This window comes from Pristiophorus japonicus, chromosome 15 (assembly GCF_044704955.1).
Source record: "Pristiophorus japonicus isolate sPriJap1 chromosome 15, sPriJap1.hap1, whole genome shotgun sequence".
NCBI classification, from domain to species: Eukaryota; Metazoa; Chordata; class Chondrichthyes; family Pristiophoridae; genus Pristiophorus; species Pristiophorus japonicus.
The window spans coordinates 151167565-151186593 of NC_091991.1; the positions used below are offsets into that span (position 1 = coordinate 151167565).

Genomic DNA, 19029 nt, shown 5'->3' on the forward strand with positions numbered 1-19029 from the left:
GGGACATATCCAATTCCCTTTAAATGCAAGTTGTTGTAATGGTTGGGAGATCCACAGTAGGAATAAACTTTTTTACAATTTCCATTCATTCTGGTTCAATTAAAGGCGATGGAAACCAATAGGGATTTAAAAAAAAGCTGTTTTAGCACATCACCTACAAACATGCACTTTCCAACAGAGGTTGCTAGGCAGCAATCAGTACGGGGAACCTTGGCCATTATTCCGTTCCCCAAGCTGGTAATGCTGAGGTAAATTACTGTGCCCATACCAACAACTACCAACCAGGCTGAGATCTTCCTTGTATTTATGCTGTAACGAATCATTATGCAAAGCTGTTGATTCGAGTGAGTTCACACAAAGGGAATCTGAAAGTTTTCACAATTCACTTAGACAAGAAAAAAATTGAAGACAATTGACCAAAAGGTGACAGATGGGTCTCGGGACTTCGGGGGACAAAGAAATTACAATTATTGAATCGTTAGCTCTCGTTTATCCTTACTGAGAGAGTAAGATCACCCAACTCAGAAGCTTGATTTCCAGAATGTTGGGAGGAGGACAGCATAAAATAGATACACAATATTAAAAAAGGTTATAAATACAGAAAATGCTGGAAAAACTCAGCAGGCTTCATCTGTGGAGTGAGAAACAGAGTTAACGTTTCAGGACGTTGAGCTTTCTACAGAACTGGCGAAGGTTAGCGTTATAACGGGTTTTAAGCAAGCACAGAGGCAGGGAAAGTGGGCGGAGGGGAAAGAAAGAACAAAAGGGAAAGGTCTGTGATAGGGTGGAAGGCAGGAGTGATTACATGATAAAAGGGTTGATGGTACAAGGCAAAAGGTAATCAATGTTCCCCCTAATTTTTGGGGGGTGCAGGATCCCTTTAACGAGCTGCACCGCCCATTCAAAATTTTGCTCATGTGCAAAATCTTCCATTGATAAGCTGGTAAGCGAGCTGCGCAGGACCTCCAGTTGGTGGTAATGGGACAAGTGAAAAAACAAAAAGTGGGTGTAGAGGAGCTGTAAATGGCAACAGCAGATTCATTACCAACACTTGCTATCCAGAAAAATGGGAGTAATGGTTAAGATCTGAAATTGTTGAACTCAATGTTGAGTCCGGAAGGCTGTAAAGCGATTAAAGAAGGTTATTTTTTTTTAACAGCCTGATTTGGACCTGTGGTTCTTAAAAGAGAAATTGTCTGAATTCGACTGAAATTTGCATATCACATGACCATGTGACGTGGGAACATTTGCAAATAAATATGTGCGAGTTATTTCCTTTTAAGCTTTTGAAAGCTGCTTTCCTCCCTCTCAAATCAAAATGTGAGTATAGGGAATAATAGTTTCATATATAATTCCTGCTATATGGATTATATACATTAAAATAATTTCAACAGTCAAAGTCAAATAATTTAAACAAACTACCAAAGCCAGTGCAAACAGGACATTTCAAGTTGATTTTAATACAGCAGGCATGAAAATAAATCTGAAGATGTTTTTGTAATTTGTATTTTGTCACAGAAGTTTATATTTACATAAATAAAAATAGAAAATACTGGAAATACTCAGCTGGTCAGGTCATTTACATATGCAGCTATTAAATGTGATTACTTCTGCAAATGAGCTTCTAATCTTCTTCTGGTCCAAATGTTGGTAAGCAGGGAGATTTCCCAGTATCAGTTGTGCCTCATCGACCACCTCGAGCGAATGTAAATCAGTGCGGAATGCTTGAACTGTATGCACTGAAAATGTAAACCACACCACGCGACTTCCAAACATAATATAATTTGACTGTGGACTAACTTCTCATTTACTAATGCTGACTACAATCATATTCATGGAAACCTCTGCAATACAATCATTACTGTAATTAGTGACAGACTTCTCATTTGTGTCTCCACCTCCCTGACTCGTAAATAGTTGACTTGACCTGGTGGAAACATGTTTACCAAGGAGGAATTACCAGTGAGGGATGGCGGGGGAGTGTGTGGGAGGGTGGGCGAATGTGGCTTAAGGGCAGGGGCAAACTAACCCTCTTAAAAAACTGCTTCTATAATGAAAGCCGAGTATCCCTAAAGAGCAAATAATTAACATTCTGGCAATTAATCATCAATTTTGGCAGCTAAAAGTACTTGCATTTCATTACAACAAGGAAAGAATGTGAGAACTACTTTTCAACAGCAAGCAACTTGTTATTCAAAACGCCAAATCAAGAATACAGCAGAAGTTTGCATTTACAGGTCTGCTGGCCTGTTACATTAGGTGCATGTAGCCATCAGCCTAGTACACCTCCATGGCACGAACCTGGTATTGCAGTACTTCCAGGAACGGTGCAGTGGCTCTAGGCCTTTTGGCTAAGAGCATTGGCGCAGAGTGATCCTTGAATGGGCCCAAGGTGACCTCTGGCGTTTGTGATTTGACAAAGAATTGGAACGATTGGCTACGAATTTCAAAAAAAAAAAATCAGCCTAGTACAAATTGAACAGTTAGTCTTCAACTTTTAAAGCAATTTTTGCTTCCCCCTTGCTTTGATTGCAGCCCCTGAAGTCTGAAGGTGAAGCTTGCTGATCTGCGAATGAATAGCAACAGTTAAAACCTGGGTTATGTGATACTGCCTGTGCAATGTTCAACTCTTGGGTCCATAGGCTTCGGACACAAAGCAACCAAGATCAGAGAAAGCTGAGGGGCAATGTGCAAGGGGTAGACCTGAGAACATTAAAAAAAAAATCAGGCTCAGAAGTTTACTTGACCATTCAGGAAAACGAAAGCAGTGCTCAGAGATGTCCATAGGGCCTGACTCCACAGCAATATCTCAGTTGACTATACAGTTAACTTATAGATCCCAGAGTTTGAAAGCCCCACTTCAGGGGGACATGTTACCATCAGTAACGCACCACAGAAATGATGATACAATCCCATCACAGTATCGGCAGGAGTACAATGTATTGTGTACACGTAGCGGGAAGTGGCGATAGGGGCACAATACTTATCTTCAGCACTCCTGGGATAGCGAGCGCAGCAATAAATAGGTCAGGTGGCCATCTGCGCCTGATCACTATGCAATAACACCCGCTGGAAAATGTATATATTTATATATACACCCATACACATTATATGCACGCGTGCAGCAGAGCCTGGTCTCCAATCGTCTTGGAGCCCCTTGCCATTGGACCTTGCTCTGTCAAGCCTGGCAAGCTGGTGTGCAACGGCCACCCCACGTTAAAAGAATTTATGCACAGGCATCCTCCACCCTTTAAAATGAAGTTCGGGATCTGGCCAACATTGGTCTTATCAGTCACCTTGGAACTAATTTTAGTGTGGAAGCAAGTCATCTTTGACTCTGGGGGACTGCCTAAGAAGAGAGAAGATATATATACACACACACACATATACATATACAAACACACACATACATATATACACATATATACATATAATTAAACACACACGCAGATATACACATATATACATACACACATACACACATACACACACACGCACATATACATATACACACATATATACATATATATATAATTACACAAAAGCACACGCATATACACACATATATATATGCACGCACACACATTTATATATTTTATATATATACTCAAATGCACATGCATGGGATGGCCAGAGACAATATTGGGTTTAAGCGTGATATCACCTCTATTGAATAATCTGCCAGCACTCACTGTCGGAGCTCACACAGGTAGATGAGAGCCTAGAAATTCGTCTCGGGCGGTGACGCTAAATGGGTGGTAACGGATCAGCCGCCCGTTATACGCAGCGGCAGATAGTCGGTTCCATTGACTACAACCCTGCCTATCTGGATAAAGTAACGGAAGGCACCTGTGTCTGTGGATCGTATACGAGTTTTAGCACCTTCAGGAGGGGAGGTGAAAATTAGTGAGGTACAAATAGATCAACATTTTGAGCACTAAAAAAAAAATGGTGCATCCGGCTGGCTTGCAACGAGAAGTGAGGAGAGAAACATAAAAACAAAAATCCACTGCTGTTAAACGTTTGAGCAATAATGTGACATGAGCTTCCTGTTTGGGTATTGTATTTGAAGATAGGAGAGAGAAAAAAACCCTTCCCTTTGAGACGCAACAGACGGAAATGCTTTTCACACTCGAGTAATGTTCAGACACTGTGAGAAGCCGGGGCAGAACTGCATCTCTCCTCCTCCATGCAAAATACACAGCCTCATTAAAACTTAAAAGGCTTGGCCTCGGAAGGCAAGAAAGAAAGAAAGAAAAAAAGGCAAACAGAAATTAGAGCGAAGAGGATCTGCAGTTTCTCACCGTTACCTGCATTAACTCCTTAACCTCCCGGGGCAGGGCAGGAGGACACAGGTGCTCTTCTCATCGCTCAGCAGCATGGAAGCAGTCGCCTTGTACAATTTCGCGGCGTCGGCCACGGATGAGCTGAGTTTCAACAAGGGAGAAACTCTGAAGGTGAGTCTTAAACAGCAGCTCCATCCTGAACACGTTCAGCAATTAAAACCGGCCCTTGTGTTCATTCATTCCCTCCTCTGATTATTTTAGCGCGATATACTTTACATAGGAGCATAGAAATATAGAAACATAGAAAATAGGTGCAGGAGTAGGCCATTCAACCCCTCGAGCCTGTTCCGCCATTCAATTAGACCATGGCTGATCTGTACCGTAACTCCATCTACCCGCCTTGGTTCCGTAACTCTTAATACCCTTGCCTCACAAAAACCTATCAATCTCAGTTTTTTAATTTTCAATTGACCCCTAGCCTTAACAGCTTTGTGAGGGACGGAGTTCCAGACTTCCACTACCCATTGTGTGAAGTGTTCCCTGACATAGAAACATAGAAACATAGAAAATAGGTGCAGGAGCAGGCCATTCAGCCCTTCCAGCCTGCACCGCCATTCAATGAGTTCATGGCTGAACATGAAACTTTAGTACTCCCTTCCTGCTTTCTCGCCATACCCCTTGATCCCCCAAGTAGTAAGGACTTCATCTAACTCCCTTTTGAATATATTTAGTGAATTGACATGACCCCTAAATGGCTTAGCTCTAACTTTAAGATTATGCCCCCTTGTTCTGGACTCTCCGACCAGCTCTGTACAACATAACTTCCAGCCCCCTGACACACAATTGAAAATTACAGGATCATTTTTGAATCTAACAACTTGATCTGTGAACTCATGAATTAACCTTCCGATTCTGATTCTACACACTGACTACACACTGGAGCCTTCTGCAAATATATTTATTTTCCAATGGTTTTAAAAGAAAGCCAGCATGCTCATGATATCCAGATCGAACAGTTCATAGTTAACATCTGCTGAGTGTTTAGTTTTTTAATTAAACTGTACTTGCAAGAATTGATTTCCATTAGGTTACGATTCCAGTGGGTATCCTTTTAAATCTCAGTTGTTAAGGTAATGATAATCTGGCTTCACGGAATTCTACTGTAGGAGGGGTTATTAAAACTGACATGTCGTAATAGTATAAATTTTATTTTTTGTTACATTTGAAATCGACTCTGAGAGTTGTGCTGACTAGTTTTAGAAAAATTAAAATTAGCCCACACAAAACAATGCCATTCAATGTTTCGGATTGATTACCACCCATTGAGCTTATCATACTGAGCAGTTCAGCATGAGTTATTTTTTTTAAATGAGAAAATTCAAGTGATCCTAAGAAATGAATTAATCACAAATTCTAACAGGAGATTTGCATACATACTGAATCAGTTAATTCGTCAGTAATTTTCTCCTGAAAACATACAATAGTGACATCAGTTCTGTTCAGAATGTACCTATTCACCAGGTCCACCACATTCACTGTCCCTACACATTATTTTCAAAGCTGAAAATGTCATTGTTAATATTGTTTAGTTTAAAGAATAGCAGGAGCTGATTTTCATACTACAAATCATGACCTCTTGGACCCAATGATACTATAGCCTCTATTTTACCCCCCTCCATTGAGGGCAGGACGGGTGATTGTGGGTGGGGCTCGGGGGTTAAAATCGGGACGGAGTCCTTTAACTCTCAGGGTTTTGGAAGGCATCAGAGGCACTCAGTCGAGGGCCTCATAAAGATTTTTAAAGTTGGGTGCGATTACATTCCAAATAACAAAAAAACACGTAGTTTCATTCACCAAGAAAAGGAGAAAAAAATACAACAGCAGAAGAAACCTTCCTGGAATGTGCGATGTGGTGATATCTCACCCAAGACTTCACCTCCCCACACAACCACAACAACCTGTATTTATGTAGCGCCTTTAACGTAGGAAAACATTCTAAGGCGCTTCACAGAAACATTATCAAACACCATTTGACACTGAACCACATAAGAAATTATTAGGACAGGTGACACTTGGTCACAGAGGTAGGTTTTAAGGAGCGTCTTAAAGGAGAAGAGAGTCGGAGAGGTTTAGGGAAGGAATTTCAGAGCTTAGGGCCTAGGCAGCTGAAAGCACGGATGCCAATGGTGGAGCGATTCATATCGGAGATGCGCAAGAGGCCAGAATTGCCTAGCCCCTCCCTCTGTAGCTTCCTCCAGCCCTGCAACCCCCCCCCCCAAGAGCTCTGCGCTCTTCTGGCCTCTTGCTCATCTCCGATATGAATCGCTCCACCATTGCCAGGCCGGGGGTCATTGTAGGTCAGTGAGCACAGGGGTGATGGGCAATGTTCCCTGCAATTTTATTTGGTGCCATGCGGGCCAGTAATACCAAAAATAGGTGTGCTTTTAGACTTGTATCTAAAGATAGCATTATCATCAGTTTAACTTAGCTTGTGTTTGGTTTTAGAGATCCTTTTTTTCTATATAAGGTCTGAAATTAAGGCAAAGAATCCCTTGGAAATGGATCACAAGTCCATGGGCAGGAATGATTAATGTGATGCATTGCAGCAGATCATTGCTTGCAAAAAATCACTCCTTATTTTTGTTGAAAATCTCATCCCATAATTGTCCATCTTTCTGAATCTGATAAATGAGCAGAGCAGGGTTTACTTTTTTTCTCTTTCTTGCTAACTTTCCTCCCTCACCTCCTTTCCTAAAGGCTCAGACTCCTTACTGGGGTCTGGTTCCTCAGGCACTGGTCATCCTCTGGTACCTCATCCAAGGGGTCATTATTGCATTGTAACTGGTGGTTAACAAACCATAGTCAGCAGTAATTGTGCAGCAGCAGTTCACACAGGATCATCCAGGCATACTTGTAGTAAAGGTTGTAGATATGTTTTAGTCATGTAGCAAAGACCTCAAGATGTCCCAAAGTCAATCAAGTACTTTTGAAGTGTAGTCACTGTTGAAATGTAGGAAACGCAGCAGCAAATTTGCATACAATAAGGTCCCACAAACAGCAATGAGATATATGGCCAGATAATCTGTTTTTAGTGAAGGTGGTTGAGGGATTAAAAACTGGCCAGAACACCGAGGAGAACTCCACTGCTCTTCTTCCAAATAGTGTCATGGGATCTTTTATGTCCACCTGAGAGGGTAGACAACACCTCGGTTTAAAGGCTCATCTGAAAGACTACACCTCCGACAGTGCAGCACTCCCTCAGTACTGCACTGGGAGTGTCAGCCTGGATTTTGTGCTCAATTCTCAGCAGTGGGACTTGAACCCATGACCTTCTGACTCAGAAGTGGGAGTACTACCCACTGAGCCATGGCTGAAGGCAATGACATTTAATCATTTGAATTGTAAAAATAGCATTTCAGACACAAAGATAAAAAATACAGATTTTATCCAGAGAATACTTTGCAGTAGATGAGCTCCATATTTCTCATAATCCCAGCATACAATATTCAGCATTCTCCCTGACATCGCTGTTACATTCTACGTACCATTGCAGTTGATTGCTTTGGCTGCTGAGGGTGTCAAATTCAGATAGTTGCTGGCCCGGTGCCGAACTTCATACACCTAGACTGCTACTTCTCCACAGGGATACTTACCTATAATCAGATCTCAAAGGACTCGACAATCTGTCCTAGGTTAGAATTTGGATCGGGCCTCGGGCCTATTTGTCTCTGAGCACAGGCCCGCTCTCTCCAATTTTTACCCCCCTTGCACTTCTAACCATCAGCCAGAGTTCAACTGTAAGCTTGTCGAAACAATGTCACTTTCTGTGAGAAATTCCCACCAGCTCTCAGACAAACGTTCAGATGGTTTACTTTACACAGCAACAAACAATACTGCCTTAGAGTAACAGGCTCCTCTGTCCTGCCAGTTGAAGGAGAAAGTGTGGCAGTGGTTGATGGGTAGGAGGATGAGCAATTTACAGGGAAGCATGGGGTAAAATAGTGAAGATCTACAGGCTTGCCACTTAGAATAGGGGAAAGAGAATGCCTTCTTATTTTTTCTGCGAGAAGTACTGAGCCTCAGTCCCATGCTTCATGCTCACTTTACTTATAGGGGAACCCCAGACAACGAGGGATTTTTGTATCAAAAAGTATAATTTTAAAAAAAGCAAACAGCAACTTGCATTTCTATAGCGTTTTAATGTATTAAAACGTCTCTCAAGGCGCTATAACAATATTTGACACCGAGCCATATAAGGAGATATTCGGATGGGCGATGAAAAGCTTGGCCAATAAGCAAGAATCATCCCCAGACAATTGCGTAGCATTAAGCTCTGTCTATGTGAAATCTTGCTTCCTCTATTTGCTGTGGCTCCAGCCATGAATAGCACCATCAGACTGAACGTCTGCTATAATGGGAAGGGAAAGCACAGCTCACAACAGACAAAGCTTGGCATGCGTATGCCTGATGAGGACTTTGTCCAGTGCATCTGCCACACATTTTAAAGGGAAGATGTTTGACAAACCTTTGTTTTGCCATGGGAATGGGGATGAAAAATAGGGAGAGTGAGAGAGAGAAACATATATATGAACATACAAAATCGATGGACAAGAAAGGACCAGCTGGTCCATCAAGCCTGCCCACACTCATGATTGCCAGAGCATCATGATTAACCATTTCCTCTGCCCCCGTCTCTTTCCACACTCACCATCTCCTTCCACATTCCCCCTGCATCCTTCCACCCTGCCCCCTCTTTCCATCCTCCCCTCTCCATCCACCCTCCACCCTCCTTCCACCCTCCCCCCTCCTTCCACACTCCCCATGCCTCCTTCCACCCTCCCCCCTCAACAATGGGAGGCAACAATGGAGGAGTGCCACTAGACACGTCTGTGCAGTGATATTTGAATGGCTAATAAAACTGCCGAGCATCATGGAGAGACAAGCCACACCAGGATCATTTGCAACAGGATCCCCCACTAAGGGGGCCTGAGTCTAGGTACAATTACTATAATTAACACCCTGGATGGGGATCATAGATACCCTTATACTCCTAATGCATTAGTTTAGTTTAATTCTGTCTACATTTAAAGGAGAAACTTTTTTACCCAGAGATTGGTTAGAATATGGAACTTGCTACCACATGGAGTATTTGAGAGGAATGGCATTTAAGATGCAGTTAGATAAGCACATGAGGGAGAAAGGAATAGAAGTATATGTTGATAGGCTGAGATGAAGAGGGGTGAGAGGAGGTCTCTGTGGAACATAAACACTGGCATGGGCCAGTAGGGCCGAGTGGCCTGTTTCTATGCTGTAAATTCTATGCAATTCTCTGTAGCGTGCTGGGGATCAGAGCGAAAGAGCCATAAAAAGTTATTTCAGTCACCACATTACTTCCCAATGTCTGCTCCCAAAAAAGATCACCAGAGAAAGCACAGTAGGAGGAATGGCAAGAATTGACACAGATGGTGAGGGGTCTGAGACACCACATCTATCTTACCCAGCCATCCAACTCCAGTAATTTGCCAGATAGCGTACAGGGCAGAGATAGACAGTTTCTTAACCGATAAGGAATTAAGGGGTTGTGGGGAGCGGGCAGGGAAGTGGACCTAAGTCCATGATCGGATCAGCCATCATCGTATTAAATGGCGGGGCAGGCTCGAGGGGCCGTATGGCCTACTCCTGCTCCTATTTCTTATGTTCTTATGTAGGGCCAGGCAGCCACCATAGCATCAGATGTAGTGCCAGAGAGCTGCAGATTTTTCTCAGGACCGAGCACAAGGAGATACTGGCCACCTGCATCTTGAGAACGATGCATCAATAGCCAGCAACCAACCACCGCACTTCCTGCTTCCACTGATGAAGCAATAAGATGAAGTGTCAGAGTTGGATAATAGAAGACGTGCACCATACACTCCCTAAAAGTGAACTCACTGAGGCGAGATGTTTTCTTTCCGGCACTGAGATTTTCTGATGCAAACTGAGCACACATGCAACAGCAACAACTTGTATTTGTATAGCACCTTTAATGTAGTAAAACATCCCAACGTAGAGAGGCAGAGAATTCCAGAGCTTAGGGCCTAGGCAACAGAAGGCAGGGCCACCAATGCTTGAGTGATTATACACAGGGATGCTCAAGAGGGCAGAATTTGAGGAGCGCAGATATCGTGGGGGGTTGTGGGGCTGGAGGAGATTACAGAGATAGGGAGGGGTGAGCCCATGGGGGGATTTGAAAACCAGGATGAGAATTTTGAAATCGAGACTTTGCTTAACTGGGAGCCAATGTAGGTCAGCGAGCACAGGGGTGATGCGTTAATGGGACTTGGTGCGAGTTCGGACACGGGCAGCAAAGTTTTGGATGACCTCAAGTTTATGTAGGATAGAATGTGGGAGGCCAGCCAGGCGTGCGTTGGAGTAGTCAAATCTAGCGGTAACAAAGGTGTAGATGAGTTAGAGAACAGTGCACACTTACAGATGCCCCATATAGAAAGGGCATTAAAGCCAGTGAGAGTGTTCACCATAGATTCACCACTGATAGGAAACTATAGATAGCAGGAGAGACTATTTCCTTAGGCTGGTGAGTCAGTAACAAAGAGTCATCAGTCTAAAACCGACAGTAAGAGAGTGACGCTTGAGATGAAATGTTGGGACAGGGAATGCCTAGCTACAGAGACTGGTTGAGGCAGAGACCATTCCATCCTGAAGCAGAGGTAGATACAAGGTTACGAGGAGAGAGCAGGGCAGTGGGATTAGTTTTGCATAACTCGAGCATAAGAACCGACGCAGGCATGATGGGCCAAATAGTCTTCTTCGGTACTATAAAGTTTTGTGGTGGGAGGAGAGGATATTTTCACACATTTTGCACACACATTCTGTGCTTTGTGAATCAAGTGAAATCAAACATCAGCTTTGATGTTTTTGGGGCAGTAATGACGGCGGGGCAGTAAAGTTTGCGCCCGGGAACAGTTTGCGCCTCAGTAAGTAACATTGGGCAGCTGGGCCCTGAGTCAGGGGGCGCAGCACTAAAGGAGGCGTTGTACACCAATCTTGGGCGCTAACATGGGAAACTCCCGAGCTAACGAGCCGGGCCGGGGGTGCTCTGTGAGACGCCTGAGGGAGAGGCGGTGGGAAACCTAAAAAAAAGCTTAAAAAATATTCCCAAAACTTTGCCCACACCACCACAACACAAATCGCAAAAAAATTTAAAAGAAAAAACAATCACACTTACCTTAGGAGTGAATCCATTACTTACCTCTCCACTGTCAGTAGCGTCGGACTGCCTGATTTCCCAGGTGATCACTGCGGGGCCGCTTCGTGGTGTACGGGTCAGGCAAGAGTCAAAACTCGTGCCGGTGTCGCAACCAGTGGCGATGCACACCGGCGCAGCTCTTCCGGGCGGTGCTGCTCCATTAAACTGGACCCAAGGATCGCTGCGGGGCGCTGGAAGCTGACTGCCCGGCCAGAACACCTCACCACCGCAAATGCCACCGCTCCGGGGCGAAAAACCGAGCGGAGAGGAGCCAAAAATCTGCCCCAATATGTTTTCATTAGCCTTTGACGTGTTACCATTCATTGAACTCTATTGTCCAACAGCAACTTGCTTATAGCATCTTTAAAGTATCAAAACATCCCAAGGCGCTTCACAAAAGCCTCATCAATAATAAAAACAATTCACATCGAGCCACAGAAGGGGATATTAGGACAGGTGACCAAAAGCTTGGTCATAGAGGTAGGTTTTAAGGAGCATTATAAAGGAGGAGAGAGAGGTAGAGAGGCAGAGAGGTTGATGGAGGAAATTCCAGAGCTTAGGGCCTAGGCAGCTGAAGGCATGACCACCAGAGGTGGAACGATTAAAATCAGGGATGCCCAAGAGGCCAGACTTGGAGGAGTACAGAGACCGTGAAGGCTTGTAAGGCTGGAGGAGGTTACAGAGATAGGGAGGTGCAAAACCATGGAGAGTTCTGAAAACAAGGATGCCAAAAAAAAAACTATTGCCTTACATGTGACTGCCCTTGAGCCAATCTTGTCTAGAAATTTGGTCCCAGGGTTAAAGTTTAGAAAGTGACTAGTCCACTACAAGTTTGCTTTGTGCACCATGTGTTCTACATTTCTGTGCATGTATTTCCTTGTGAGCCTCTAGTCTTTGCAAACTGGATGTAATTTAAGAAGCGAATGAAATAGGGTGAAGAATTAGAATACTTGCACGAGAGCATGAGGAAAATCTTTTTTATGCAGCGAGTGGTTAGGATCTGGAATGCACTGCCTGAAGGGGTGATGGAGGGAGGTTCAATCGTGGCTTCAATAGGGAATTAGGTAAGTACCCAAAGGAAAAACATTTGCAGGGCTGTGGAGAAAGGGAGGGGGAGTGGGACTAGCTGAAGTGCTCTTGCAGAGAGCCGGCATGGGCTGGAATGGCCGAATGGCCTCCTTCTGTGCTGTAACCATTCTATGATTATAAAAAGAGGATTTCTGCAATCATTTTAATGTCTTTCTTTCAGGTGCTTAACATGGAGGATGACCCTAACTGGTATAAAGCTGAATTGCACGGGAGAGAAGGCTTTGTTCCCAAGAATTACATTAAAGTGAAACCACATGAGTGAGTATTTCTGGTAATTGAACATCTACATATTGAGCCTTGCAGTCCCTTAACAGTGTGTTCTGCATAACCATACGTGTGGTACGGCAGGGTTTTGTTCTTCGCTGAAGCCACAGTAGGGGTTTTACACTCGATCTCACCATGTTAGAGAGGATGTAGATCAATAGGATTGCTTGCTGCTGTGATAGTTTCCCCGGTTGGATAATCTGCCCAAGCTCACACATGGAGAAGGATGATATACACAATGCACCAGAGGTTTGCTAACATCCGTGAATTGGTATCCGAGCACAGGATGGGCAAAATCTGATTGATGGATAAATAAAAGGATAACTGTGTGGCAGGAGGAAATAGCTGACATTGTTACTTGCACTGGTGTTGTTTGAGGGACGTATATTAGACACGGTGCAAAGAGATCGCCTTGGTCTTCTTTCATGGGATTGTGCGCATCCATCTGAACAGGTAGACAGGCCCTTGATTTGATGTTTCACCTGAGGCCTTGGTTTAAAGTCTCATCTGAAAGACGGTACCTCCGACATCGTGGGCCACCCCGACTATAGGCGGATAAATCCCCTGGACCTGATGGCTTGCATCCTAGGGTCTTAAGAGAAGTAGCGGCAGGAATAGTGGATGCATTGGTTGTAATTTACCAGAATTCCCTGGATCCTGGGGAGGTCCCAGCAGATTGGAAAACTGCAAATATAACGCCCCTATTTAAAAAAGGAGGCAGACAAAAAGCAGGAAACTATAGACCACTTAGCCTAACATCTATGGTTGGGAAGATGTTGGTGTTATATATGCAGACTATAGATATACTCTCTGCGTAGTCACTGTATAGTTGCATAAGATGGAGACTTGTTTACCTGATATACTATCAATATGGTTTACACTGTGTATATACATGCTGGCACCACTAGAGGGTGCAACTGGTGGAGACTGGGGTTTCCTGCCCTGGTGGCAGGGGCTGTATAAAAGGGGAGCCACCATGCGGCTGCCTCACTTTGGAGTTACGAATAAAGGACCAAGGTCACTACAGTTTGAGTACAACACATTGCCTCGTGGAGTCATTCATAGGTACTTTACAGACATAATAATTGGCGACGAGAATATGGACTTTCCCGCGATTATGGCTACCTTTGGCACACTAAAAGACTTCCCAGAGGGTGATGATTGGGATGCCTTCACGGAAAGGCTCGAGCTATATTTCGTGGCAAACAATTTGGCAGGGGAGACGGACGAATCGACGGAGAAGTGCAAGGCTATACTGCTGATCAGTTGTGGGCCCGAGGTCTCCCGCCTCGTCAGGGACTTGCTGGCACCCACTTGCTGCCACGAAGGCCAAGGATAAGACATACGATGAGCTGACTGAACTAATTCGAGTCCAATTAAAACCAAAAGAGAGCATCCTCACAGCCAGGCACAGATTCTACACTCACCGCAGACCTGAGGGCTAGGAGATTGCAAAATATGCTGCCGACCTCGGGAGACTTGCGGCACCATGTGAATTTGGCACGCACCTCAACGAAGTATTGCGAGACATCTTCGTTATAGGAATTGGCCACGAGGACCTCCTTCACAAGCTATTATCTGCAGACACCACAGTCAACCTGCAGAAGGCCATCAGCATCAGTCAGGTGTTCATGACTTCGACCTGCAGTACCAAGCAAATTATTCATCCTGTTGACTCAAACCTGGCAAGTACTGTACACAGAATGGTGCCTTTCACAGGCAAGACTGTAGAACATGGCTCTGCCCAGGGCAGAGAGCACAGACCTCAGGGTTCCAGAACTCAGAGTCCGCCGAGGGTTGCTAATCGAGTAGTACCATGCTGCTGTTGCGGAGGAAACCATAGGGGCCACCAGTGTCGGTTTGCTGAATACGTATGCAAAGCCTGTAACATGAAGGGCCACCTCCAGGGTATGTGTAAAAGAAACACAACTCACCGTCTAGCAGAGGAATCAGTGGATGACTTTGAATCCAGCGGGGAGTATGATGATTTGGCCAGAGAGGCAGCTCAGCCCCAAGAAGTGTATGGAGTGTATACCTGCACCACCGATTGTCCTCCAGTGAAGATGGAAGTCGAGATAAACGGTGTTCCAGTCTTCATGGAAGTGGACACAGGAGCGAGCCAGTCAATGATGAGCCAGGATGCCTTTGAGAGGCTATGGAACAAAAAATGACCCGAGCTGGTTCCAGTACAGGAAAAGTTGCGCACCTACACCAAGGAGCTGATCCCAGTCCTTGGTAGTGCGGATGTAAGTGTAATCCATAATGGCGTGGTGCACAAGTCACCTCTGTGGATTGTTGGAGGTGATCGTTCAACGCTACTCGGAAGAAGGTGGATGGGGAAGATCCAGTAGAAATGGAAAGACCTCTTCACTGCAGCAATCGATGTCCCCTGTGCTCAGAGGCAGAGCGAAACCTCACCTTCGCTTGGGCCAGGCACTAGAGAACAGACCAACGCAGCACCTGAGGCACAGACCATCCATCACGACTGCGTGGCAATGATCCGACCGGAACGACCTAAAAGTACCTTCCCGGCTCCAGTGGCAGGACTCCTGGGGAGGAAAATCGATTCACAGGCACTCTTCCAGCTTTTGTGGCAAAATCACAGGAGAGAAGGATCAAGGCAGTCGACCTCGAGGCATCCCTGCTGCAGCGAGGTGCATCGTGGCTGAAAAAAAAGATGGCCGCGGCCAGACCATGAGGTGCAACATTGAGGGACCAACACGTGGTGTCTAACAAAGGATTTGATTGGGGTAAAGCCAGCAGAGTTCTCTTAAAGGAAATCTGCAACCAACTGAACTTAAAGAGACATTGTATGCATGGCAATCAATGTAACAAACCGATTAAGAATGTAAAGAACAAAATGTTGTTGCGACATGTTGGGAATAGAGTATCCCCAAAAGTAGCAAGCAAGCGAATTCGGGAGGGTAAAGGCGCTGATCCTGCCCCAGGTGTCCCCTCAAGTTATAGGCCAACGACCTCAGGAGGGTGAAGGCACTGATGCTGATACCCTGCCCCAGCTCTATCCCACGCTGCAGGCACTATGGCACTATTCGCACCTGGAAACGAAAACGGTGCCAATATGCGCAGTAGGCCGCCGTTGCCCATCACCCGGGTGAAGACGGCGCAGCCCCCAGACCCAGTCGCTACCTCGGCCATGTCTGGGAGCGATAGGTCAGAACCAACGAGTTCCCCAAATGGGACCTGGAACAGCCAGGTTCCCAACACCATTAGAGAGCAGGCAGAAGATTCTGCAGCCCTCAAAGGAGGACAGGGAGGCCACACACATCTGTGGCTCTGCCTACAACTAGGCAACGGCAAAGGCCCTGAGTCCTACCAAGGTGAGTAAAGCAAGCCCACCCATCTAGCAGGGAGTGCAGCGCCACCATCAAATGACGAGGACCCCATCAGGTTGCTCTGGAATTAGCATCCTCGCATACCTGTACTGCTACCTCAGTACTGACCATGACTTAACCATGAATGCAATGTACCCAATCCTGGCGCACGACCGTAAAATGTAATGAATGTAAGTCACTGAACCAAGGTGTCACGATACAAACTGTAAAAAAAAAATTTTTTTTTTCTTCCTTTCTTTGTACTTGCACTTTTCTGATCCTGTATGTCAAACATTTAAAGATCTCATGGATGAACTTCAACAATTATACATCCCTGTCTGGAGTAAAAAATAAAACGGGGAAAGTGGCTCAGCCATGGCTAACAAGGGAAATTAAGGAAAGTGTTAAATCCAAGGAAGAGGCATATAAATTGGCCAGAAAAAGCAGCAAACCTGAGGACTGGGAGAATGTTATAATACAGCAGAGGAGGACAAAGGGTTTAATTAGGAGGGGGAAAATAGAGTATGAGAGGAAGCTTGCTGGGAACGTAAAAACTGACTGCAAAAGCTTCCATAGATATGTGAAGAGAAAAAGATTAGTGAAAACAAACATAGGTCCCTTGCAGTCAGATTCAGGTGAATTTATAATGGGGAACAAAGAAATGGCAGACGAGTTAAACAAATACTTTGGTTCTGTCTTCACGAAGGAAGACACAAATAACCTTCCGGAAATACTAAGGGACCGAGGTTCTAGTGAGAAGGAGGAACTGAAGAAAATCCTTATTAGGCAGGAAATTGTGTTAGGGAAATTGATGAGATTGAAGGCCGATAAATCCCCGGAGTCTGATAGTCTGCATCCCAGACTACTTAAGGAAGTAGCCCTAGAAATAGTGGATGCATTGGTGATCATTTTCCAACAGTTTATCAACTCTGGATCGGTTCCTATAGACTGGAGGGTAGCTAATGTAACTTTTTAAGAAAGGAAGGAGAGAGAAAACAAGTAATTATAGACCGGATAGCCTGACATCTGTAGTGGGGAAAATGTTAGAATCAATTATTAAGGATGAAATAGCAGCACATTTGGAAAACAGTGATGGGATTGGTTCAAGTCAGCATGGATTTATGAAAGGGAAATCTTGCTTGACAAATCTTCTAGAATTTTTTGAGCATGTAACTCGTAGAGTGGACAAGGGAGAAGCAGTGACTGTGGCGTATTTGGACTTTAAAAAGACTTTTGACAAGGTCCCACACAAGAGATTGGTGTGCAAAATTAAAGCACATGGTATTGGGGTTAATGTACTGACATGGATAGAGAACTGGTTGGCAGATAGGAAGCAGGGAGTCGGGATAAACGGGTCCTTTTCAGAATGGCAGGCAGTGACTAGTGGGGTGCCGCAGGGCTCAGTGCTGGGAGCCCAGCTCTTTACAATATACATTAATGATTTGGATGAGGGAATTGAGTGTAATATCTCCAAGTTTGCAGATGACACTAAGCTGAGTGGCAGTGTGAGCTGTGAGTAGGACGCTAAAAGGCTGCAGGGTGACTTGGACAGGTTAGGTGAGTGGGCAAACGCATGGCAGATGCAGTATAATGTGGATAAATGTGAGGTTATCCACTTTGGTGGCAAAAACACGAAGGCAGAATATTATCTGAATGGCATCAGATTAGGAAAATGGGAGGTGCAACGAAACCTGGATGTCATGATACATCAGTCATTGAAAGTTGGCATGCAGGTACAGCAGGTGGTGAAGAAGGAAAATGGTATGTTGGCCTTCATAGCTAGGGGATTTGAGTATAGGAGCAAGGAAGTCGTACAGGGCCTTAGTGAGGCCTCACCTGGAATATTGTGTTCAGTTTTGGTCTCCTAATCTGAGGAAGGACGTTCTTGCTATTGAGGGAGTGCAGCGAAGGTTCACCAGACTGATTCCCGGGATGGCGGGACTGACATATGAGGAGAGACTGGATCAACTGGGCCTGTATTCACTGGAGTTTAGAAGGATGAGAGGGGATCTCATAGAAACATATAAAATTCTGACGGGACTGGACAGGTTAGATGCAGGAAGAATGTTCCCGATGTTGGGGAAGTCCAGAACCAGGGGACATAGTCTTTGGATAAGGGGTAGGCCATTTAGGACTGAGTTGAGGAGAAACTTCTTCACTCAGAGAGTTGTTAACCTGTGGAATTCCCTACCGCAGAGAGTTGTTGATGCCAGTTCATTGGATATATTCAAGAGGGAGTTAGATATGGCCCTTACGGTTAAAGGGATCAAGGGGTATGGAGAGAAAGCAGGAAAGGGATACTGAGGTGAATGATTAGCCATGATCTTATTGAATGGTGGTGCAGGCTCGAAGGGCCGAATGGCCTACTCCTGCACCTATTTTCTATGTTTCTTTGTTTCTATGTTAATGTAACGGGCCAGCTGCATGATCTCGCTGTTGATGGGGGGGAATGGATGTATGTAGCCATGGACACACACATGGATCACAGCCAGAACCCACAGGAACGTCCACTGCATCATCGAACCATCCAAACTGGTAACCACTACCCAACGTTGTGGCAAAAGAACTTGTGGGTGAACAGGGAGAGAGCCAAGCCAAAGCACAGCCAAGGTCTGGGGAGAGCTAAGCCAGAGCACATAATGCAAAGGTAATTGGCACAAAGGACTTGGGGAAGAGTGATTGCGGACTATAGATATACTCTCTGTGTAGTCACTGTATAGTTGCATAAGATGGAGACTTGTTTACCTGCTGTACTATCAATAAGATTTACATTGTGTATATGCATGCTGGCACCACTAGAGGGTGCAACTGG

General features: G+C 44.9%; 1 protein-coding gene across 1 annotated transcript in view; it reads left to right on the forward strand.

Moving 5' to 3' along the window:
• The first annotated feature begins 4152 nt into the window (after positions 1 to 4152).
• The window catches only part of LOC139225911 (GRB2-related adapter protein-like), a 71092-nt gene continuing 56215 nt past the window's right edge, over positions 4153 to 19029 (forward strand). The window contains exons 1-2 of the mRNA XM_070856773.1: positions 4153 to 4457; positions 12782 to 12879. Coding sequence (XP_070712874.1) covers positions 4380 to 4457; positions 12782 to 12879 — 176 coding nt within the window. The 5' untranslated portion in view covers positions 4153 to 4379. The remainder of the gene's footprint in view (positions 4458 to 12781; positions 12880 to 19029) is intronic.